Source organism: Colobus angolensis, unplaced genomic scaffold (assembly GCF_000951035.1).
Source record: "Colobus angolensis palliatus isolate OR3802 unplaced genomic scaffold, Cang.pa_1.0 Scaffold24, whole genome shotgun sequence".
In the NCBI taxonomy this organism is placed as follows: domain Eukaryota; kingdom Metazoa; phylum Chordata; class Mammalia; order Primates; family Cercopithecidae; genus Colobus; species Colobus angolensis.
Window position 1 is genome coordinate 10,680,696 of NW_012115599.1, and position 25,408 is coordinate 10,706,103.

General features: G+C 43.5%; 1 protein-coding gene and 1 pseudogene across 3 annotated transcripts; one reads left to right on the top strand and one right to left on the bottom strand.

Annotated features, from left to right (window-relative positions):
* The first annotated feature begins 12,438 nt into the window (after positions 1–12,438).
* LOC105514164 lies at positions 12,439–13,155 on the top strand (annotated as a pseudogene).
* A 2,399-nt stretch (positions 13,156–15,554) lies between these two features.
* Positions 15,555–25,245, bottom strand: SRSF3 (serine/arginine-rich splicing factor 3). 3 transcript variants are annotated; one of them, XM_011945340.1, is made up of 6 exons: positions 24,428–25,245; positions 21,971–22,178; positions 19,979–20,113; positions 17,788–17,826; positions 17,185–17,267; positions 15,555–17,023 (listed from the first exon to the last, which is right to left on the bottom strand). In XM_011945340.1, the coding sequence occupies exons 2-6, from the start codon at positions 22,174–22,176 to the stop codon at positions 16,914–16,916; spliced, it is 573 nt and encodes a 190-aa protein (XP_011800730.1). In that variant the 5' UTR covers positions 22,177–22,178; positions 24,428–25,245; the 3' UTR covers positions 15,555–16,913. The 3 variants fall into 3 exon arrangements, with proteins under 3 accessions (XP_011800730.1, XP_011800731.1, XP_011800732.1); XM_011945341.1 differs by having other exon boundaries at positions 15,556–17,023; positions 17,181–17,267; XM_011945342.1 differs by lacking the exon at positions 24,428–25,245 and adding an exon at positions 24,150–24,314 and having other exon boundaries at positions 15,556–17,023; positions 17,181–17,267.
* Positions 25,246–25,408: the final 163 nt, after the last annotated feature.

Sequence of the window (25,408 nt, forward strand, 5' to 3'; positions counted from 1 at the left end):
AGGAATCCTTTCCAAAAGATTTTCAGTTTACTTTGCCCAGATCCATCAGAGGAATAAATATCTATAGCAGTATAGCCTTATGAAATGTGTTTCTTAATAAGACGTGAAAGCTGAAATGACTCCTTGATCCATAGGCTGCAGAGTGGATGTTGTGTTTGCAGGTATGAAACCACTAATCTCCTTGTACATCTCCAGCAGAGCTCTTGGGTGTATTGTCAATGAGCAGTAATACTTTGAAATAAATCTTTTTTGAGCAGGTCTCAACAGTAGGCTTAAAATATTCAGTAAACCTGGCTGGGCACAGTGGATGATGCCTGTAATCCTAGCACTTTGGAAGGCTGAGGCAGGTAGATCACTTGAGGTTAGGGGTTCAAGACCAGCCTTGCCAACATGGTGAAACCTCATCTCTACTGAAAATACAAAAAATTAGTCAGGCGTGGTGGCAAGCACCTGTAAACCCAGCTACTTGGGAGGCTGAGGCAGGAGAATCACTTGAACCTGGGAGGCAGAGGTTTCAGTGAGCCAAGATAGCGCCACTGCATTCCAGCCTGGGTGACAGAGCGAGACTCCGTCTGGAAAAAAAAAAAAAAAAATCAGTAAACCATGCTATAAACAGATGGGCTGTCATCCAGGCTTCGTTCCATTTATAGGGCATAGGCAGAATAAATTTAGCACAATTGAGGGTCTTGAGAATTTCAGGACGATAAATGAGCATTGGCTTCCACCAGCTGCCTTAGTCCTCAACGAGAGTTAGCCTGGGTGGGGCATGGAAGCTCCATGCCTGCAATTCCAGCACATTGGGAGGCCAGGGAGCCCAGGAGTTCAGGAGTTTAGAGAGATGGGGTCTCACCAGGCTGGTCTCCTGGGCAACATGGTGAGGCCCCAGCTCTACAAAAAATGTTTACAAATCAGCCGGGCATGGTGGCATGTACCTGTGGTCCCAGCTACTCGGGAAGCTGAGGCAGGAGAATCACTTGAGCCCAGGTTGAGCCGTGTTTGTGCCACTGCACTCCAGCCTGAACCACAGAGCAAGACCCTGTCCCAAAAACAAAACAAAAACCAAGAGTTAAGACTGTCCTTTGAAGCTTTGAAACCAGGCGTTGGCTTCTCCTCTCTAGCTACAAAAAGTCCCAGATGGCATCTTGTTCCAGTGGAAGGCTTTTTTCTACAATGAAGATGTTTAGTGTAGTCACCTTCATTCATTATCTTAGGTAGACCTTCTGGATAACTTGCAGCTTCTACATCAGCACTTGCTGCTTCACCTTGCACTTTTTGTTTTTTTGTTGTTGGTTTGCTTTTTTTTTTTGAGACAGAGTCCTGCTCTGTCACCCAGACTGGAGTACAATGGCATGATCTTGGTTCACTGCCACCTCTGCCTCCTGGGTTCCAGCAATTCTCCTGCCTTGGCCTCCCGAGTAGCTGGGATTACAGGCATGCACCACCATGTCCGGCTAATTTTTGTATTTTTAGTAGAGACGGCGTTTTGCCATGTTGGCCAGGCTGCCCTCAAACTCCTGACCTCAGGTGATCTACCCACCTCAGCCTTCCAAAGTGCTAGGATTACAGGCGTGAACCACTGCGCCCAACTCACCTTGTACTTTTTTATGTTATGGAAATGGCTTCTTTCCTTAAACCTCATGAACCAACCTCGGCTAGCTCCAAAGTTTTCTTCAATAAGGCTGTTTCACTTATTCATGTATTCACTGGAGTAGCACTTTTCATTTTCTTCAAGAAATCTTCCTCTGCATTCACAACTCAGCTGGCTGTTTGGCAGAAGAGGCCTAGCTTTTGGTGTATCTAGGCTTTTGACATGCTTTCCTGACTAAGCTTACTCCTTTTCAACTTTTGATTCAGTGTGAGAGATGTGTCACTCTTCCTTTCATCTGAACACTTAAGAGGCCATTGTAGGGTTATTAATTAGCCTAATTTCAATATTGTTTCTCAGGGAATAGGGAGGCCCGACGACAGAGTAGACGAGTAAAGCCTGGTTGGTGAAGCAGGCAGAACACACATTTATCTTTATTTTATTATTTTATTTTTGAGGTGGAGTCTCACTCTGTCACCAAGGCTGGAGTGCAGTGGCATGATCTAAGCTCACTGCAGCCTCCGCCTCCAGGGTTCAAGCAATTCTCCTGCCTCAGCCTCCAGAGTAGCTGGGACTATAGGCACCCGCCACCACGCCCGGCTAATTTTTGTCATAACACACAAATTTATCTATTCAGTTGACCATCTTATATTGGTGTGATTCACGGTACCCCCCACCACCCACAAATCACAATAGTAACATCAAAGATCACTTACCATCATAACAAGTATAGTAACAATCATGAAAAAGTTTGAGGCCAGGCATAATGGCTCACACATATAATTCCGACACTTTGGGAGGCAAGGGCAGGCAGACTGCTTGAGTCAAGGAACTTGAGACCAGCTTGGGCAACATGGTGAAACCCCGTCTCTAAGATAAATACGAAAAATCAGCTGGGTGTGGTGGTCTGTACCCATATCCTAGCTACTCAGGAGGCTGAGGTGGGAGGATCAATTGAACCTGGGAGGTTGAGGTTGCAGTGAGCAGAGATTGCATCACTACACTCCGGCCTGAGCAACAGGCTGAGGCTCTGTCTCAAAAAAAAAGTCTGAAATATTCCAGGAATTAACAAAATGTGACACAGAGATACAAAGTGAGCACGTGCTGTTGGAAAAATAATGCCAAAGACTTGCTTGATGCAGGGTTGCCACAAACCTTCAATTTGTGAAAAACACAATTATCTTTGAAGTGCAAAAAAAGGAATGCCTGTATTAATCCTCATTAACTCCAAGATACGTACATCATTACAACACCCATGTTAAAACGGGAGTTATCTGACATAACTTTAAGGCCCAGTTTATGTGTGAAAAATATCACACTTCCTCATTTTCTCCAGTTCAGCAGTCTGTTTGTCCTGCTATGTTATCCCCACTTCTCTTTGGCTTTTTTCTCCTCTTACTACAGTCAAATAACTTTTCTATCATTACTTTCTGACTTGAGTCTCCACTGTGGTTTTCTACATGTGCCTCCACTCTTAATTTTCCCGTAGGCACATGGAAGCACAAAATGGCTTCAAGTGGGTTCAAGCGTCTGACTTACATCTTTTTTTTTTTTTTTTTTGAGATGGAGTCTCGTTCTGTCGCCCAGGCTGGAGTGCAGTGGCACAGTCTCAGCTCACTGCAACTTCCTTCCCCTCCTGGGTTCAAGCGATTCACTTGCCTCAACCTCCTGAGTAGCTGGGATTACAGGCGCCCGCCACCATGCCCAGCTAGTTTTTGTATTTTTAGGTAGAGACGGGGTTTTGCCATGTTGGCCAGGCTGATCTCCAACTACTGACCTCAGATGATCCACCCGCCTTGGCCTCCCAAAGTGCTGGGATTACAGGCCTGAGCCATCATGCCCCAGCCTGACTTACATCTTCTGGCACACTCATATCTGATATTTACATACAGAATGTTTATTTTATAAACTGCTTTTTGTGTATTTTTATATTATTATTAAGGCTTTGCATTTCTATAATCCATATAGAAAATGGATTTCACTTCAGAAGAGCCAAGGGTCATTACCAAATTTTTTTTTTTTTTTTTACAAAAAAGGGGCCTACGCCTGATAAGTCAAGACCACTTTTCCTCTCTGAGCTTCTTGAGTAATGGGAGATAATTCCAATGTCACAAGGTTGATGGAAAAAAAGCATCATTCATGTGCTTGGCATCTATGAATTCTACTTTAGTTTTCTTCCTATCTGGTTGTCTACTTTTTCTCTCCTACACCTTGCTCAGGGGATAGCCCCAGTACTGGCAATATGAGTGTGTTTAACAAAGGAGCAAAGGAAAGCATTTTCTGGTGACAAGTCTCATCTGGCTGTTCGGTGACACCAAGGCACACGCCCGGGAAACTGGTAGTTTCTAGTCTGGCACCACAGCCTCTAGAGAAACAGAACTAGGTACCTTTCCCAGCAAGTTTATGGAGCAAAAACAGGGATAGGCAGGTATCAGGCAGCAGGGTCCCAGGCTGAGGGCAGAGATGTGGCTTGTTTCCTATCTAGGGATGCCTGGGGAGAATTAGGGTAAAAAGGCAAACAGCAGGTCAAGGTAGCTTATTTGGGCCAAGGTTGAAGACTGCAGCCTGAGACACATTCCAGGTTGCCTTGGAGAATATTCCATCAAAGGACAGGCTCAAGTTTTTATAGAAAAAAGGATGAATCAGAAGACAGGTGATTACAAAAGTTGTTCATCATGAATGCTCATTGGTTTACAGAAATAACATTGCTTAGTGATTGGCTATCCACTGTTGAATTTTAGGACGATGGCATTTTATGGCTACTTGGCGTCACAGTCTAGAACCCACATGGCAAGTGACTTCAAGAGGTAATTATTTAGCTCAAGGAGGGAGTGAAAACAGGACTGCTGTTAAATGCCTCTCTGGTCCTAATAATTTAAAAGGAATCACATTCCGCAGATTAAAGGGTGTTTTTCTTCCTTATGACAGACTGCGTCAAAGTGACCAACTGCACTTCTGTGGGATCAGAAACAGACTTTAATCTTGACTGCCCAGGCAGGAGTGCAGTGGCACGATCTCAGCTCACTGCAACTTCTGCCTTCCAGGTTCAAGCAATTCTCCTGCCTCAGCCTCCCCAGTAGCTGGGATTACAGGCATGCTCCACCATGCCCAGCTAATTTTTTTTTTTTTTTAGTAGAGATGGGGTTTTGCCGTGTTGGTAAGGCTGGTCTCGAACTCCTGACCTCAACTGATCTGCCCGCCTGGGCCTCCCAAAGTGCTGGGATTACGAGCATGAGCCACCGCGCTCCAAGTGATTCCAATGTGCAGCAAAGTGGAGAGAAGACACCATGAATACCCTGTGAAGTATGTTGTTATCCCCCAACTTTTCAAACAAGGAAACTAAGGAAGTGATTTGCCCTCAGCACACAGCCAAAAACCAAAAATTTGAACTCAAGGCAGCCTAACTGGAAACACTGTTTTAAAACAGCTATCTAGCAGTTTTAACCCACGCCATCTTTCCTACCTGCCTATCCCTTCAGAATCCCCTTTCTTAACACATGCCCAAACTTGTCTATCCACAAATGTCCCTCTTGACCTTGGACCACTAGACTCAGTAGTCCCCCTTCCTCTTTGAAACTGGACAGATTCTTCGAAACCGGACAGAAACTCTTCAAAACTGGACAGATTCAAAAGTGGTTGAGGAGGAGCAAGTCAGTGGAAGCACACTCCCAGCAGGCAAATTAGGGTCATTTCTGCCTGCCCAGCGCCCAAAGCAGCCATTCTTAAGCCATTAGCTGAGTGCTTACTGCATGACAACACAAGCCTGCACAGAACACCTATTATTTACTGAGCAGTGTGCTATGCCGTGTGTTGACTGCTTTACTTGCATTACACTATATTCTTGATATTAACAATAGGGGATAGTTGTTGCCTATTATAACCATTTTACAGATGAGAAAAATGAAATCCCAGAGATTACACAACTGGCCCAAAGTCACAGAGCTGTAAGGAAGCAAGGATTCAAATCTGGGCTGCTGTTTCCAAGCCTGACAGCCTTAACATTACACTGCTCCCTATAAAAAGCCCTGAATTTGCTGTTGAGGCACCAGAGCCCTTCTCTGCCACTGTGTCCCTGTGTGACCTTGAACAAATCCACTTTCTCATCTCTAAACATAGAATTCGGACTATCGATTCTGAAGCCCTTTCCAGTTTATCTACACCTGGTCCTGCAACCAAGTTTACAGTTTCAGCTCAATTACCACTGGGCTGCGAAGTTAGACAACTTGCCAAGCCCCTCTGAACTTAAATCTCTTCCTCAATAAATGGAGTTGCTCACATCAACCTTACTACTAACACCCTTTTGAATCATTTTTTCCCTGCCAACTGCTGTCATACCCAAGAGCTGGCATTGGTTCAGGTACCAGTCTTGGATGACACACAGAGTAAGTAAAAACCTTTCCTTCCATCCACTTCTGTTGAGAATTAATCAAAATTATTTGAGGAAAGGAATGGAGCTTTCTTCCAGGTCAACAGTTCGCCAGCTGCTGTAGAGAGCTTGTTTTTGTTTTTTGTTGTTTTTGAGACGTGGCCTCACTCTGTCAACCAGGCTGGAGTGCAGTGGCACAATCTGCGCTCACTGCAACCTCTACCTCATGGGCTCAAAGCGATCCTCCCACCTCAGCCTCCTGAGTAGCTGGCACTACAAGCACATGCCACCATGCCCAGCTAATTTTTGTATTTTTTGTAGAGACGGGGTTTTGCCATGTTGCCCAGGTTGGTCTCCCGAGCTCAGGCAATCTACCTGCCTCAGGCTCCCAAAATGCTGGGAAGAAAAAGAGCTTTAATTACCAAATAAGTGATCACTTAAATTTGTCTACTTAACTTTGATCACTAGTTTTTCACCAACAACTCAGAAATAAGACACAACAGTCTCCTAACTTGGGCTATCATTTTGAACCAAAAGAGCTCATGAATCTCTGGGAAAAAAAAAAAGAGAGAGAGAGAAAAGGTTTGTATACTTCTCTCTGTAAGACTGAAAGCTAACTTAAGTCTTCCCTGTTTGATGTTTACCAGTTCTCATCCAAAACTCAATACTCACCAATGTGTTGCCCTAGCATGTCTAACAGTTAAAACTAGAGTGGAAACCCAGGAGACTACTGTAGCAACAGCAGCTAGTTATAGCTTTCAATCATGCCCACGAGATTCGTAACATGGACAGACGGTAACAATGCCAACCGATCCACGAGCACAGCTTCATCTTCCCTGACACAGCAACATTGTTGTATTAAATTGTGCAACCCTTTGGCATCCCTCAGGACACAGCTAGGCAGGCCTGTCAATAAACGTCTTGCCAGGCACAGTGGCTCACACCTGTAATCCCAGCACTTTGGGAGGCCAAGGCGGGTGGATCATAAACTCGGGAGTTCCAGACCAGCCTCGCTAACATAGTGAAACCCCATCTCTACTAAAAATACAAAAAATGGGTCGGGCGCAGTGGCTCACGCCTGTAATCCCAGCACTTTGGGAGGCTGAGGTGGGGAGATCACCTGAGGTCGTCGGGAGTTCAAGACCGGCCTGACCAAGATGGAGAAACTCCGTCTCCGCTAAAAATACAAAATTAGCCGGGCATGGTAGTGCATGTCTGTAATCCCAGCTACTTGGGAGGCCGAGGCAGGAGAATTGCTTGAAGCTGGGAGGCGGTAAGCCAAGATCGCGCCATTGCACTCCAGCTTGGGCAACAAGAGCAAAACTCCATCTCAAAAACACAAAAGTTGGGCCGGGCGCGGTGGCTCAAGCCTGTAATCCCGGCACTTTGGGAGGCCGAGACGGGCGGATCACGAGGTCAGGAGATCGAGACCATCCTGGCTAACACGGTGAAACCCCGTCTCTACTAAAAAATACAAAAAGCTAGCCGGGCGAGGTGGCGGGCGCCTGTAGTCCCAGCTACACGGGAGGCTGAGGCAGGAGAATGGCGGGAACCCGGGAGGCGGAGCTTGCAGTGAGCTGAGATCTGGCCACTGCACTCCAGCCTGGGTGACAGAGCGAGACTCCGTCTCAAAAAAAAAAAAAAAAAAACACAAAAGTTGGCCGAGTGCAGTGGCTCATGCCAGTAATCCCAGTACTTTGGGAGGCTGAGGTGGGCAGATTGCGAGGTCAGGAGTTCAAGACCAGCCTGGCCAATATGGTGAAACCCCATCTCCAATAAAAGTATTAAAAAAAATTAGCCAGGAGTGGTGGCACTTGCCTGTAGTCCCAGCTACTAGGGAGGCTGAGGCAGAAGAACTGCCTGAACCCGGGAGGCAGAGGTAGCAGTGAGCTAAGATCACACGACTTCACTCCAGCCAGGGCGACAGAGCGAGACTCCATCTCAAAACACACACACACACACACACACAAAGTTAGCCGGGTGCCTGTAATTCCAGCTACTCGGGAGGCTGAGGCAGGAGAATCGCTTGAACCCAGGAGGTGGAGGTTGCAGGGAGCCAAGATCCTGCCACTGCACTCCACCCAGCCTGGGGCACAAGAGTGAAACTCCGTCTCAAAAAAAAAAACGGCCAGGTGCGGTGGCTCACGCCTGTAATCCCAACATGTTGGGAGGCTGAGGTAGGCGGATCACGAGATCAAGATCATACTGGCCAACATGGTGAAACTCCATCTCTACTTAAAAAAATACAAAAAATTAGCTGGGTGTGGCGGCACGCACCTGTAGTCCCAGCTACTAGGGAGGCTGAGGCAGGAGAATCGCTTGAACCCAGGAGATGGAGACTGCAGTGAGCCGGGATCGCCACCACTGCACTTCAGTCTGGCAACAGAGCAAGACTCCATCGCAAAATAAAAAGAAAGAAAGAAACGTCTTAACTGACTGCTTAAACAATTATGGTACCTGCCCATATAATAGCATATACTATAGGTCTATACACTATATATACACCTTAGATTTACATGCTTCAGATGTATAAAAAGGAAGCTGAAGGATACAATGATTAGCATTTCTATCTGTATAAATACTTGCTCATCATAAATGCGTAACTTTTAGAATACACAATTACAGATGAGTTGACATGAGAAAAATACACAAAAGTCTTAAGTTACCTTTATAAAAGACTGGAGGAGGTAATTATTTTCCAGTGTTTGTACATTTTTTTACTATAAGCATGCTTTATAATTGAGAAGACATGCTCTAAATCCTGACAATCAACAAGTGGCAACAAAACGGCATTTTATGATCGGGATGAGAAAGTTAAAATGTAATGGAACAGAAAACAAGGGTTTTGGAGTCAAGGCTGCCCTGGGTTCTAAACACAATCATTATTTATATTTAGTAGGACACGTAAGGCATATGGAACATTTTCTGCCCTTTTAACAGATAACTTCGGGCTGGGTGCGGTGGCTCACGCCTGTAATCCCAGCACCCTGGAAGGCGGGTGAATTGCTTGAGGCCAAGAGTCCGAGGACTAACCTGGCCAACATGGCAAAACCCTGTCTCTACTTAAAAAAAACACCAGATACCTCTCAAGTGCTTCAACAGCACATATGAAAATGGCTCTACCAAAAAAAAAAAAAAATCCTTTATCATCAAAAAATAAAAGAAAATGGCTCTCATTTGGCAGAAGTGGTGCGACATAGTTCCTTTCCTGACCACTCCAGCTGTCTTCACTGAAATGTCCAGCAACCTAAAAGGCAGATACTTTTTTTTTGAGACGGAGTTGTTGCCTAGGCTGGAATGCAATGGCGCGATCTCAGCTCACTGCAACCTCCGCCTCCCAGGTTCAAGTGATTCTCCTGGCTCAGCCTCCCCACAGTAGCTGAGATTACAGGCATATGCCAACACGCCCAGCTAATTTTTTTTTTTTTTTTTTTTTTTAAGTAGAGATGGGGTTTCTCCATGTTGGTCAGGCTGGTCTCAAACTCCAGACCTCTGGTGATCCACCCGCCTTGGCTTCCCAAAGTGCTCAGATTACAGGTGTGAGCCACAGCGCCTGGCCTAAGGTAGATCCTTTCAATGATTCTGTTCTTAGCCCTCTCCTTGTCAGCGTGTTCATACTCCAACTTGCAAAGCACGTGACCTCTTCAAACCTCACTCTTTGAGGCCAATTTCATGTCAAATGGATTGCTATATATTGCCAACCGAAATCTAACCAAGACTGCCAGCTCAATAAACCTGTGCTCATCAAACTCTGAGCAGCTAGAATGAGTGAGCCAGCTATTTCATCAATGCACTCCAATACTCCCAACTTCTTGGTTTTCCTGTTAGTATTAAAGCTGGACAAGTTATCTCAAACATGCTTGCTCAAGTACATGGCTGAAGGAAAGTAAAAAACCAATCAGATTTGGACCCACTTCAAACTCATGGCTTAAATAAACCATTTTACCTCAATCCTAGTGCAGTTTACATTCTCAATTGTTTCTGCCTCTAAATCCGTATTTCATGATTAAGGCATTTATTTCTTCCTCTTCACCTCAGATTCGTTAGTCTTTCATTTGAATGTGAGCTCTGGAATTGGGATGGCCAGTTGCAGTGGCTCATGCCTATAATCCCAACACTTTGGGAAGCCAAGGCTGGAGGGGTCCTTGAGCGCAGCCTGGGCAACAGTGAAATACCATCTTACAAAAAGCTGCCTGGGGCTGGGCGCAGTGGCTCACGCCTGTAATCCTAGCACTGAGGCCAAGGCGGGCAGATCATGAGGTCAAGCACCGAGACCATCCTGGCCAACATGGTAAAACCCTGTCTCTACTAAAACACAAAAAAATTAGCCGGGCATGGTGGTGCGCATCTGTAGTCCCAGCTACTCAGGAGGCTGAGGCAGGGGAATTGCTTGAACCCGGGAGGCGGAGATTGCAGTAAGTCCAGATCATGTCACTGCACTCCAGCCTGGCGGCAGAGCGAGACTCCATCTCAAAAAAAACTAGCTGGGTGTGATGGCAAGCATCTGCCACCCAACTGCTCAGGAGGCTGAGGCTGGAGGATCACTTGAGCCCAAGAGGTCGAGGTTGCAGTGAGATATGATGGTGCCACTGCACTCCATCCAACCTGGGTGACAGCAAGAATGTGCTTCAAAAATACAAAAATTAAAAAACTGGGGTGAGACAAGGCATGGTGGCTCATACCTATAATCACAGCTCTTTGGGAGGCCAAGGCAGACAGGTAACTTGAGGTCAGGAGTTCCAGATCAGCCTGGCCAATAGGGTGGAACACCATTCTCTACTAAAAACACAAAACTAGCCAGGCATGGCGGTTCATACCTGTAATCCCAGCTACTAGGGAGGCTGAGGCAGGATAATCACTTGAGCCTGCGAAGCAGAGGTTGCAGTGGACTGACATCACACCACTGCACTCCAGGCTGGGTGACAGAGAGACTCCCTCTCAAAACCAACCAACCAACCAACAACAACAAAAAAAACTGGGGTGAAAATGAATTGCTAAAGGTCAACAGCCTAAACTTGCACTCCAGTCAAACACAAATATTATGTTTTTATTTCTAGATATTGAGCTGGTGTTATGATTTATCACTGTATCCCATTCCTCACTAAGTGGCTTGTGTCATGGTCTTTTGACATGTGAGAAAAATATGAAAAAATTAAATGACAAATCAACATACCAATTTGTATTTATAAAATACTTTCATTGAAAACATAACATGGGTAGTGTTATCTAAACTAAAAATAAATGTAATTATGAGATTCTGGTGGCAGCCAGCCAGTTGGATGAGGTTTTTAAAAGTTACCAGCTGCTTGAGCTTAAGATTTAGAATTGTTTCCCAAAGGAGTTATTCTTTCAAAAATGAAACTTCTAGGCCGGGCGCGGTGGCTTACGCCTGTAATCCCAGCACTTTGGGAGGCCGAGGCAGGCAGATCACTTGAGATGAGGAGTTCAAGACCAGCCTAGCCAACATGGTGAAACCCTGGCTCTACTAAAAATACAAAAATTAGCTGGGCGTGGTGGCACGCGCCTATAGTCCCAGCTACTCGGGAGGCTGAGGCAGGAGAATCACTTGAACCCACAAGGCAACAGTGGCAGTGAGCCGAGATCAAGACACTGCACTCCAGCCTGGGCAACAGACTCCATCTCAAAAAAAAAAATTAAGTAAAAAATAAATGTCTATGTCTCAAGACTTATACTTTCTTTTTTTTTAAATTCTCGAAGATTTCCTTCTCCAAATGACCAATATAAATTGCACATCTCCACCCCACCCCCTCCCACCGCTGCCCTGCTCCAGGCAGCATTAACCAACAACTTCAACAACATTCCCCTTAGCTTGACATTTTGGGGCTTTGTGAGCAAGTAAAAAAACAGTAAACAATGCTACCTTGGCCAGGGCAAGGTGACTCAGGCCTGTAATTCCAGCACTTTGGGAGGCTGAGGCAGAAGGATAGCTTGAGGAGTTCCAGACCAGCCTGGGAAACATAACCACAACTCTTAAAAAACATTTTTTTAATTAGCTGGGCACGGTGGTGCGTGACTATAGTCCTAGCTGCTTGGGAGACTTGAGGTGGGAGGAATGCTTGAGCCCAAGAGGCCAAGGCTGCAGTAAGCCATGGCAACACTGGTCTCAAAAAACAAAACAAAACAAACAAGAACGCTAACTTGCCCCAGATGAAATCTGAATGAGGTATATACTGAAACAAAGGTGCCCAACCACAAATTATCAAGGCTTTCAAAAGCGGACTCCAACCTATAGACTTTTCCGGAAGGTTTAATTTTGCCCTGTAAATAGTCTCCATCTCGGGACCTTCCAAATGATTAGGGAGAAGTATCAATGTTTTGATATTTCCATTTGCTCAAGACACATGTAATAACTTACAGTGAGGCACTACATGGCCATATTCTACATCTTTTGTAGTAAAACAACCATACAATGCCTTACATCAGAAATGAGGAAGAACTAAAGATTAAAAAAGCAATGTTGGTGGAGTTCCAGTTCCATCGGCTCCCATCCGGGCCATCCTGCCGCCTTAGCCGCTGCTCCTCCCCAGGATGTGGGCAGGGTGCCTTTCTCCCACTCCCCCCACACCCATTTCTGAGTAGCAACAGGGGTTGGAGGCTTATTTTACGGGGTAGGGGGCCGCTGGTTGGCGAAGATTGTCAGAGGAAGAGTGGGAGGATGAAGCCAGTGTGTGGCGGAGACCTGCCAGATGTTGATGCCTAAGAACCGGATTGCCATTTATGAACTCCTTTTTAAGGAGAGAGTCATGCTGGCCAAGAAGGATGTCCACATGCCTAAGCACCCAGAGCTGGCAGACAAGAATGTGCCCAACCTTCATGTCATGAAGGCCATGCAGTCTCTCAAGTCCCGAGGCTACGTGAAGGAACAGTTTGCCTGGAGACATTTCTACTGGTACCTTACCAATGAGGGTATCTCCGTGATTACCTTCATCTGCCCCCGGAGATTGTGCCTGTCATCCTATGCCATAGCTGTCCAGAGACTGGCAGGCCTTGGCCTAAAGATCTGGAGGGTGAGCAACCTGCAAGACTCACAAGAGGGGAAGCTGACAGAGATACCTACAGAAGGAGTGCTGTGCCACCTGGTGCTGACAAGAAAGCCGAGGCTGGGGCTGGGTCAGCAACCGAACTCTCAGTTTAGAGGCAGATTTGGTCGTGGACCACATGGTCGGCCACCTCAGTAACACTGGAGAGGATTCTTTTGCATTGAATAAACTTACAGCCAGGAAAAAAAAAAAAAAAGTAATGTTTTGCACATGTATTTCATGTGTTAGTTTAGGAATCATTTTTGGTACCTTCATCAAATCCATAGAAAACACGATACTAAATGGGAATCTAAATACTGTATTATGAAGTACTACAGTCCAACAAGGGGAAAGTTGCATGGACAAAACTAAGCAATTATACTAGACTAACCAAAACAAGTTTTTTTTTTTTTTTTTTTGGAGACGGAGTTTCACTTTCACTCAGGCTGGAGTGAAGTGGCCAGATCTCAGCTCACGGCAACCTCCAACCACCAGGAACAGCGCTTCTCCTGCCTCAGCCTCCCAAGTGGCTGGGATTATAGGCGCCTGCCACCACGCCTGGCTAATTTTTGTTAAGTAGAAACAGGATTTCACCACGTTGACCAGGCTGGTCTCTAACTCCTGACCACAAGTGATCCACCTGCCTCAACCTCCTAGAGTATGGTGATTACAGGCATGAGCCATCGTATTCAGTCAAAACAAATTTCAACGATCTTGGTCTCAGAACCTTAAGGGGTCTATAGCTGCATTCTCTTCAGGTACCCAATGAATCCTTAATAAAACAGGATGAAAAAAATTAGTGTGGACATATAAAATCAAAGTCAACACTACTGGATTATTTAGTGAAAAATATACTTCCAACCCAGTTTTTCTTCAGTAACTTTAATTAGAAATCTTTCTCGAAAAGATGGAAAACCAGAAGGCAACAATCTGGCAATACAAAAATATACAACTATAAGAGATTACCACCAACTAGATATGACAACTAAATCTCATTCAGAACTCTGAAAAAAACATACTTGGACAATATACTAAACTAGTGGTTCTCACATCACCACGAGTATTTATCATGTAGAACTCCTCAAAATTACACAGGGTTAGATCACCCTGAAAAACTAAGTCAATGAGCCAGGAGTCTGGCTGTATCTATTCTGAAATACCTCTTCAATCCAACAAAATTCCTAATTAAGCAGCACTGTACTAAAATCTATAGTAATAACCTGGATTTCCCACTCACATATGTGTTTGAGTGAGAGCGACTAACTGCAGTCTAATAGGGTGGGGGTGTCGTGGACATTGACAGATCGCATGTTTGTAAGGATCTCTAAGATACTCATATGGTAGATACAGGGTACCTGTGCTTGGTCAACTACAACTTCCTGATTTTCAACTTTCTGCGAAAGACGTGGGAGGTCAGAAGCAACCCACAATAAACTGTGAACCAGATCAAGCTAAATATTCCTTTAAAAAAGAAAAAAAATTGAAATGTAAATCTTGCCATGCTGGGCAGACTGGCCTCAAACTCCTGGCTTCAAGAGATCCTCGTGCCCGCCCTAGCCTCCCAAAGTGCTAGGAATTACAAGCATGAGCCACCACGTCCAGTCAGCATCTTTGAAAACATAACCAACTATAATCTTTAATGTTTCTTTACATTGCCAGCAAATATTAATAATAGTGATTTCTAGTGAACACCTTAATCCTTAAACCACAGGTCTGAGTTCAGTTTTGTGATTTCTTTCAGTTTTACACTTAACCCAGAATATGGACAAAACTGGTTAGTGACCTGTTATTTTTGAAATTACAGAAACTTTAAAACTTCCAAAGAGCCACAATCTAAATGTGCAATTCAAAGCTTTAACAATTTCCATGTTCTAAAGTTTTTAACTCTTGAGGTTGTGCTAGGGCTTCTAGTTAAAGTAACTGCAAACTGGGACTGTTTAAGTCACTTAAGTCAGGGTAACTCCCTGGTAGTCACTTTCATTTCAGGTTCTGTATTATTCCTCTTAGCCATATTATACCCATAACTAACTGTCCTTTTTACAGAAACCCTTCCAAGTTAAGAGCCTGCATATTTTGGGCATATAGTTCCAAAAAATGCCCATGTAAGTTGTCCATTTACAAGAGCAATGTAATTGACATACTGCGTGGCTTCCGTAACTTCTTAGCTATCTTGCCTTGTTCCTAACAGGAACAGTTTTTAGGCTATGTAGGAATACTGAAAGACAAAATGCCCAATGCCAGAGTTCGCAGTATATCAAAAGGCAGTCTGAAAAGTGTCTTTCTTGAACATGCTTTCACTCAGGCTGGAGTGAAGTGGCTAGATCTCAGCTCTTAAAGTTAACATGCTTAACTTCAAGGCTGCATCTTCCTGACACCAATTCAACCCGTGAGATTTGTGTAAAAGGTGGAAATAATTTAATAATTTGTTTAGGCCATATATCTTAATATATTCATATAGCTTGAACTCTTAATGCAATGACTTATCTTTCATATTTAAGACAGTCAATACAGCATAATCCAAAACTATCTTGAAAGAGCATATGTAAGGAAACTAAGCCACAAGACTGTTGCATTATGATTTAATCTAATTGCACAAAAATTTGAAATTACAACTCCTCCCATTTTCTAAGAGGAAGGTTATGCATGCCTCCATATTCAATTCTGCACTGTTACATTTGAACCATATTGTGAACTTTACATCATGATGGATCAGCTTAGAATTCCCATGCAACACCTCAAATTAAAAAATGGAAGCAATTTTTAGAACTGTGGAAAGTTTTCATGCTAAAGATAAAAACCATTGTTAATGGGCAATTTACTTTGTGTTTAAGTACCAGGTTGCTGCTATACTTTAAAATGTTGGTCACTAAATAACTTGGACCCTGAACTGGCTTCTACTCCTTTTTAAAAAAAAAAGTGTTAACTATCACTTAGGTGACATCTATATTCCCTTCACTTCAGAAGACTAATCCGTAGTGCCTCTCAGCTGTGTTTCTTATAAAATAAGAATCATGTAACCAACTGCTTCCCATGGGATAAGAACAATGGTTAACAGTGGGTTCAACTGACTATTACACCATTATGCTAATATTTTATTAATTCAAAAGCACTTTACAAGAAAATATAAGTATGGCTTCCAATAGGAATGTTATACCTGGACTTGGTACCAAGCTCACAGATTTGAGTTTGCAAGGAAAAACAGGCTTTCAAGTTAAACAACAATTTGTAACCAAAACTTTAATCCCAAGGATTCTCACAAAACATATTACAAATGACAGCATGAAAAAAAAATCTCGCACAGTAACTCAAAGTTCGGCTCTACAATGTACCCTTAAACTGGCAGGACATTTTTTGAAATCTCAAATTTGCACATAAAGAATGTCACGAACAGCCATGTATCCATATACAGCAATCAAATAAGGAACTTACGACCTAAAGCAAAGGTAAACTTTCTTGAATAACAGATTCTATACCAACTAGGCAACCTCTGCCCAGGATGAAAGTTGGATTTTTCAAAAACCTCTGATTTAATAGTTCAGCGTTTCTTTTTACCTGATGGCTTGTGTTTCACAGCAGTTTTTAAAGACTGCTTATTCAACTATAGCTGCATCCTATATCCCAGCTATGGAAAAAAAGTAAATCTTAAGTTTTTTTGCCAGTTGTTTCTGTATTTAAAAAAAAAAAAAAATCAGACTTCTGCTGGGCAGGTTTAGAGGTTTATTATCAGTCTATGCATAACTAAAGTTCAAAGCAAATTCAATTTTGCTTAAGGGAACATTGTAAAGTAACAATTCTTGGTATTACATGCCTCATATGATCCATTTCAAACCATAGAGAATCACACCTTTGTGTCACTGTTTCAAGAGACAAACAGATTTTGAACAGCTAAAACATCTTAAAAATGCACCAAGCTTATGAAGTCTCAAACAAAACTTGAATTTCCTGTACATACTCCCGTCAAATGAAGTAATTTCCTGTACACCACTTCTCTTGCAAACTGTCTTCTATTTCCTTTCATTTGACCTAGATCGGCTAAAAAAACAGAAAACAAAACATTACATCTGTAACTTGGTGACACTTAGTGACGTATCAAAATAGACTTTTAAAGTAAAAAATTTATGGCTTACAAAAAAGGTCTTAGCATACTATGTATGCAAACTCTTAAATATAAGTTATCTTAAGATCTTACCTACGAGACCTAGAGAAGGATCGGGACGGCTTGTGATTTCTCTCCCGAGACAGCGATCTCTCTCTTCTCCTATCTCTAGAAAGGGACCTAAACGAGAGAAAAAACATTAGGACCAATGAGGTATGGTAAAATTATACATAAATATTCTCTTTATCTGGCATGGTGGCTCACGCCAATAATTCCAATGTTTTGGGAGGCAGAGGCAGGAAGCTCACTTGAAGCCAAGAATTTGAGAACAGAGTGGACAACAAAGTGAGATCCCACCTCCACAAAAAATAAATTAGCCAGGTGTGATAGTATGTGCCTGTAGTCTGAGCTACTCAGGAGGCTGAAGAGGTAGGATCACTCCAAGGACAGGAGTTAAAGGACACAGTGAGCTATAATCACACCACTGCACTCCAGCCTGGGTGACAGACCCTCTTTTTTAAAAAAACTAAATACTTTCTAAAAAGTCTTTGAAAACTCAAAGAAAAGTGACTCACCCTTACAATCTGATTCACTATTAAAGCCAAGGTTTATTCCCATTAACCAAGCCATCTGGAATAGTTTAACAACAGCAGAAACACTGCCATTTCTAAGAATGTAGCCAAAAAAGGTAGTCGTTTACCTGCTTCGGCTGCGAGAGAAGCTTCTCCTTCTTGGAGATCTAAAAGCAGAAACGGGAAAATTAGGCTCATCATCAATTAGTATTTATGGCGTGAGGCATTTCCCAACTTTTCAATCTCACTGTTGGGCCCAGTGAATGTGCCGAAGAACTGGCACCCATCGTCCAAAAAAAAAAAGAAAAGAAAAAAAAGGCACAGAAGGATTAAGGAACAAAAAGCTCAAGTGAAAAGCAGGTATTCCAACCATGGATTCACTTTAACAAAGAATGCTTCACAGCAGATCTGTCCAATGCAAAACTTCATGTCAAACTAACCTCACTACCCAAACACCACACCAAAATATAGTCCCACAAGTAGTTCCAAAAACAGTACCATAAACCAGTATTTGGAACCCATGCAAACCTGTAAGTCCATGACAAGACTTAGGTACCAGGTGGATAGTGTAATTTTGTGAAAACGCGGTAGGTGTAAATATTGATGCCATTAAGTGGTACATTAGAACTGCATTTGTGATCGTCACATTTAAGAGTGTGTTTAGGCTTACCAAAATTACCTTAGCTTGGCCCACACTTCAACCCCAAAATTTTAAATTTTGAAACTGTTAGTAAAACCATTTAAAGGTGATAGGATTCAACAAATTTTTGCCAGAAAAGAAAGCTAATCTGTTAGAGATATTAAAATTTTTTAGTTTGGCATCTTGCACATGCAAATAAGTTTCACTTGAAGGTCTAGTTACATTACGAGTTCCCTATCACCCTTAAAAGTTTTCCAAGCAATATATATGTACGTTACCATTCAATTATGCACAGCCAGCCTTTGATCCAGAAAAAAGAATTACTTTAAGCCGCTTACTCCTTATTTTAACCAGCAGTAAACTGTATAAGCAGGAAAAACTTACTAGTTTTGGGTTTCAACAAGCTAGAAATGGTGAGGTGAGGCTGCCGGACTGACGGCCAGGAAGAATTTGCTGAAAAGGTTTTGCCAGATGTTGCGTTGGATTTAGTTGGTTGGCGAAGGGGGTGTTGTGGATTTTTCCTGCTTTTTTGTTAGCCGAAGGCTGCTGCTGTAGTTGTTGTGAAGACATTTGGTAAATAAACAGCTGAGCTGATTGGCCAGGAATGTGTGGGCGGTCGAGGTGGCTGCTGCCGATTTGGTTAAGGTTGGAGAGAAGGCTGAGAGAAAACAGCATGCTCGGGAACCAAAGGGCGGTGCAACCTGACGACTGGCCAGCCTGGGTCATGTGAAACGACACCAGCCAAGCTGAATGGGGCGCGCTGGTCACATGACGCTGAAAGGGCTAGTTGACTGGCTAATGCAGATTCAGAGGGTGGTGAGAAGAGACATGATGGTGACTCTGTAACGGGGTTCATTTTTATTAATAGATGGACCAAAAAGCACAAAAAAAATGAAAAACAAGCCATCAGTACAACCATCTATTAGCTAACAAATACTCTTTATTATGATGGGCAACAGTGTGCTGTTGTTTTTCAAAATAGCAAAAGGGGCAAGATTTTGAACTCCTGTCTCCTAGAAGGACTCCACTCACCTGTAAGAGGTAAATTTAGTCCTATAGAAACTATTTTGGAGGTCTGAGGAGATGTGGAGTTAGCAACCAGACAATACTGCCTGGTCCAAGAATGATGCCATTTTCAATTATAAAAAAACTGAATTTTCTCCTATTTGGGATTGAAGAACAGATGACTGGGATTACTTCTTTTTTAGCCCCCTTTATTGGTCAGTGACTTAAGTTAGTTTCAGAATGATTTCTACTTTACCAGTTGTAACATTAAAACAGCTGCCTGTTTGATAAATATTACAATTGTGCTAGTAGTAGAAAACACAAATTTGTGAAGAGCTAGAGTTGAATGTAATGTTTGTCATTATGGAGCCAAGAAATGGAAAAAGGCCTAAATTGAAGTATAAGGGAAGATTTGGAAAGATGCAACTAGAAAGATGAACTAGAAGACAGATCCAAGATAGAAGTTACTGACTACCAACATGAACAGTGACCTAAAGACAAAAGCCAACACTCAGCACAACTCACATACCCCAAACTACACCCAACAAATGTTTCATAGAAACCTCCGATTCTTCCAAAGTTTAAAACCCACCAACAAACTTTTAAGAGAAATACCTGCTCCTACTAGCTACTCCATTACACCAATACCTCTAAACAAGCTTTCTCTCAAGTACCTGCGACGAGGTGGAGGACTCCTCCTACGATAATCATCTCGAGGGCGACGACCCCAAGAGGGAGGTGGGCCACGATTTCTACTTCTTTTTTCACCATTCGACAGTTCCACTCTTACACGGCAGCCACACAGTGTTCTGAGGAAGCAAAGATATTAAACTTAAAACAGCCTAACTTTCTGACATGTGTATTAAAGCCAAAAGTACTCCCAGTTGGCTATTCTGCAAAGAACACATCTGAGTGTCTGTGAAATTTAATACCAAATTTCTAGCTCCCTTATTTTTACTAACATAAAGTAAGCTTTGGCCAGGCACGGTGGTACACGCCTGTAATCCCAACACTTTGTGAGGCCGAGGTAGGCGGATCACTAGGTCAAGAGTTCGATACCATCCTGGCCAACATGGTGAAACCCTGGCTCTACTAAAAATACAAAAAATAGCCAGATGTGGTGGCACATGCCTGTCATCCCAGCTACTCAGGAGGCTGAGGCAGGAGAATCACTCAAACCCAGTAAGCAGAGGTTGCAGTGAGCCAAGATCATGCCACTGCACTCCAACCTGGGGGACAGGGCAAGACTATGTCTTGAAAAACAAAGTAAGTTTGTTTCCCAGTTTCAAATTAAAATTTCAATTAATTTCAAATTAAACAATTAAATAGGATCTTCTAAAGTACCAATTCCCAAGAAAGCCAACTTCTATTTTATCGCCTAATTGTTAGAACCAGTCTGACTACTGAGCTCAATATTAATTTGTTAACAGTTGCAATTTAAGTGTGAAGATCCATTTATCCTTGAAAAACAAGTTCTTCTGTATCTTCATTATGACTTCTTCCTTTGAGGTCCCAGCATTTATTTCAGTTATTTGTCAGGCTGTATTGGTCTCCCCCTGCCCAACTCCAGGTAAAAAATGGGCTCAAGACAAGACAACCATTTCGGCCATTTTACAGTACCCTCTCCCCTCAATAGTCAGCACAGAACAAATTATAGCTGTGGCCAGGTGAGGTGGCTCACTCCTGTAACACCAGCACTCAGACAGACTGAGGTAGGAGGATGGCTTGAGCCCAGGAGCTTGAAGTCAGCCTGGGCAACACAGACCGCCATCTGTATTATTTTTTAAATAATATACATTTAAAAAAAAAAAGAAATTATAGCTCAGAGTAGTAGAAAAGACCATTACTTCTCACCCTTCATACAACCAGTCATTAAATTTAGATAAGCTATCGTATTTAGACAGTGATTGGGAAGAGGTGAGCCCTGGAAAACTTTACTACGACCTGTTTGAATTGACCAAACTTTCATGCAGCTTTACAGTGAACACTCAGACCCTTTTTTCCATTATATTTCCAAAGATGAGGAAAGCGGGGAGGGGGCATGGAGGTCAATACTCCGGCCTTACTTAGCCAGCTAACAGGACACTATTAACACAAAGGGAAATAGTAACTGATTCACCTTCTGGAATAAGTATTTCAAACACATAAAAGTAAAGATACAACAAACCCGTGTAACCATTTTGTGAACAACTTTTTAAACAAGTATCAGTTCACAACTACTCTTAAAAATATTTGATCCTGGCTGGGCAGTGGCTCACACCTGTAATTCCAGCACTTTGGGAGAGAGACTGAGGCAGGCAGACCACCTGAGGTCGGGAGGTCGGGAGACCTGCCTGGTCAACATGGAGAAACCCCATCTTTGCTAGAAACACAAAAATCGACCCCGCATAATGGCACATGCCTGTAGTCCCAGTTACTCAGGAGGCTGAGGCAGGAGAATCACCTGAACCCGGGAGGCGGAGGCTGCAGTGAGCCGAGATCGTACCACTGCACTCCAGCCCAGGTGACAGAGCAAGACTCATCTCCCCAAAAAAAAAAAAAAAAAGCCAATTTTATCTAAAGGTACAATTGGCCAGTGATTGGGAAAGCCAGATCTAAGAGCCACATATCCTGTAGATTTTAAGTATGAAAAACACAAGCAATACATTTGTATCAATTTAAATTACCTTCCATCTAGCTCTCGGACCGCATCAGCTGCATCTCGGGGATCTTCAAATTCAACAAAAGCAAAGCCGGGTGGGTTTCTAGCAACCCACACACTTCGGAGTGGTCCATAGTAGCCAAAAGCCCGTTCCAATTCGGTCTTGTTACCATTGTTTCCAAGATTGCCTACATAAACCTTACAGTCCAATGGACAGGAATCACGATGCATTTCTGTAATGAAAAATACCAAAAATATTCATTTATCTAAACATCTACAGTTAAAACCACAGATCCTTAGAAAGAATTCCATTAGGGTGCACAGAAGACTTTAAGGTAGCATGTAAAGAGAAAGAAAACTTAATTCCAAAATGCTAGAAACCAAACAAGAAATGTTACTGCTAAGCACCCGTTCCCCCATAACTTTTACTCTCCTAACCCTGAGGAAGCCAGCAATTAGTGAAGGAAAAAACAGCTTCCTTGGAACGTGAGAACCCTGGAGGAGCATTTACCATCATCTGGGCAGTGAGTTAAAGACTTAACCTGTTATTTGATTTAATCCCCAAAATAAAGCATTTCTAGAAAAGTATAAAAGAGTTCTGTTGGGGACTCAAAACCAAATACAACAATGATGAAGAAAGCTAGTCCTTAAGGTTACACTACCAAGAAAGGGATTCAAAGTGCCTACATAAGCCAAAACTTATCAGCTTTAATAAAAGTTAAGGCCAACTTTTCATTTAAAAAAAAAAATGCCCATGGACCGGGCTCACGCCTGTAATCCCAGCACTTTTCGGAAGCTGAGGCAGGCGGATCACGAGGTCAGGAGTTCAAGACCAGCCTAGCCAATATGGTGAAACTCCGTCTCAACTAAAAATACAGAAATTAGCCGGGCATGGTGGCGCACACCTGTAGTCCCAGCTACTCGGGAGGCTGAGGCAGAACAATCGCTTGAACCCGGGAAGCGGAGGTGGCAGTGAGGCAGATCGCGCCACTGCACTCCAGTCTGGGCGACAGAGCGAGATTCCATCGTCAAAAAAATAAAAATAAATAAATGCATGCCTATTTTGGTCATTTGGAATCATAGGAACAAGGCTACTATCACATGTCATTAAATAGACCAAAGTCTTATGCAGTAAAAATTTCTCAAGCAACGAGACCAGCTTTCCAGTTTTTTTTTTTAAATGTAAGCTCATAGCAGCACTTATTCACAGTAGCCAAAAGGTGTTAACCCAAATGTCCATCAACAGAAACGGATAAGCAAAATGTGGTATAGATATAAAATGAGTATTGTGCAGAATGATGTACTGACAAATGCTCCAACGTTGGAAAATCTTGAAAGCATTACGCTAAAGAAGCCAGACATAAAAATACACGATTCCATAAATACTAAATATCTAAAATAGCTAAGTTCAAAGAGACAGATTAGTGGTGGTTAGTGACGGGAGGAAGTGGGACAGGGAAACTAGGAGTAAGGGCTCAATGGGTAGGAATCTCCTGGGGGCGGGGGGGTGTGTGTGACGGAAATGTTTTGGAACTACGTGTAAGTGATGATTACACAACACTGATTATACTAAATACCACTTTAAGATAATTTCACTTTAATATAAAATTACCAAGAGGTATTTGCTACTCAAAAATTCACTGCACTTTGGGGACCTACTTGTTTTTTCCTTGGCGGACCTACATTTGATAAAGCTTTATTACTCAGTCGTCACTTCGGCGATGAATCTGATAAACTTGTAGACCAGTTTCAATTACATAAAAACCATATACTAAATAATTCAGCTGAAGTGCTTTCCGTAACACCACGTTCTTCTTACTCTGGGCTTGTCTAATTAAAATATCCAGTCCAGACACATCCTACTTGCTGTGACCACACCCTGTGCCCAGGAGTTATAAGATCAAACCACTGGTGAAAATTTTTAAAACCACTGCTGGCACCTGTCTTAAGCCTACATTTTAATGGGAGGCGGCTGAAAGAACGAATCTTAAGTTCAGGGAAGATCGTTCGGTCTTAGAAAAAAGTGATTAGATTCAGGCTGCAAAAACTGAAACTACATGAAAGTAAAGGTGATTATGGGGGCCATTTAACATGAACCAAAAGGTGCAGTCTTGGTTAGTGACTTTACAAAAGCATTCCGAGAAGCTTCCCAATTAAATGAGGGGCCAAAAAAAAAGGCGCCATAAAAATAAAAAGGCCGCGACCTGGAATACAACTCGGCCATCGGCTCCCCTTTGTGGTTCCCAACTCCCGGGTAACCCCCTATCCTGGCTCATCACCCACTGAGGAATATAAACACCTCCACCTCAAGACTAGGAAACCCTCTGATGGGCCGGGAACCCCCGCCACCGCCCCGTGCTGAACGTCACAAAATGGCGGCGGCACCTCTTTGTCTCAATCTGGCGCCGCCATTGGGCCTGGCTCCTCCTCGGTACGGTTAAATTCCACTTCCACTTCACTCCCTCTTTCGCTGGTCTCTTACCGAGATCTAGAGTTAAGAAATGCGGCGGCTCAAATCCACACGCTCCGATGGGTCTTCCTGCTTTTCTCCGGCCCAACACCCAGTAATGCTCTCCCTCACCCGGCGTCCACGAAATGGCGGACCACCGCCTTCTCCTCGCCTTTATTTATACGCCATACTGGAATCACATGATTGGACGGACTCGCCCAATGAGAAGCAGAAGAGGCCGTGACGTAGTGGCTACAAACGCAACGAGAGCCGCGGTTGCTGGGAGCGCGCTCTGGCGGTTGCGCCAGGTGGGTGGAGAAGTGCGCCGGCGCGCGCTCGTTGTAGCAGGCCTGGCGCTCCCTCGAGCGTACTTCCCGGTCTGTCGACCTTAAAGTTACCCACAGACCCCTCATCCTCACCTCCAAATGGCCTGGGATTTCATAAGCAGCACCGTCCCCGTCACGCTCAAACACTAATAATCCCGTCTCTACTAACAAGATTAAGAGATGAATTAATTAAGTGCTTCACCCTTGTGAGCGGTTAGGCTGGAAGTAAGAGCATCGAGTTTACAAACAGGTCACGGAGCTGTTTGTGACCCAGCTGGCACCAGACTGTGGCCGCCTAGATTCCACCCTGAAGGAAAAGCCTGGTTTGGAAAGTTTGCCCAACTCTTGCTGGTTTCTCGCCTCTCACACAAACTTGCAGGACTTGGCGCTGACAGCAAAGGAGACCGGTCAGGTGACCTGGAAACTATCACCTTTAGCAAACACCGGGAAAAGCAAGTTTCTGAAGAAGACTGAATGTAGATTGTAGGCCCCCAAGCGAATGCCAGGAGGGGTATCTCGGGCCTTTCTCCTAGCAGCTCTTGCACTGCCTGGCATGTATTTTGTTCGGACCACTTCCCTTAGGAAGACAGAGCCACAAGAATAATTAACTCTAAGGGGAGAGAGACTGTGATTAGCTTAGAAAAATCACCAAGGGCCGGGCGCGGTGGCTCAAGCCTGTAATCCCAGC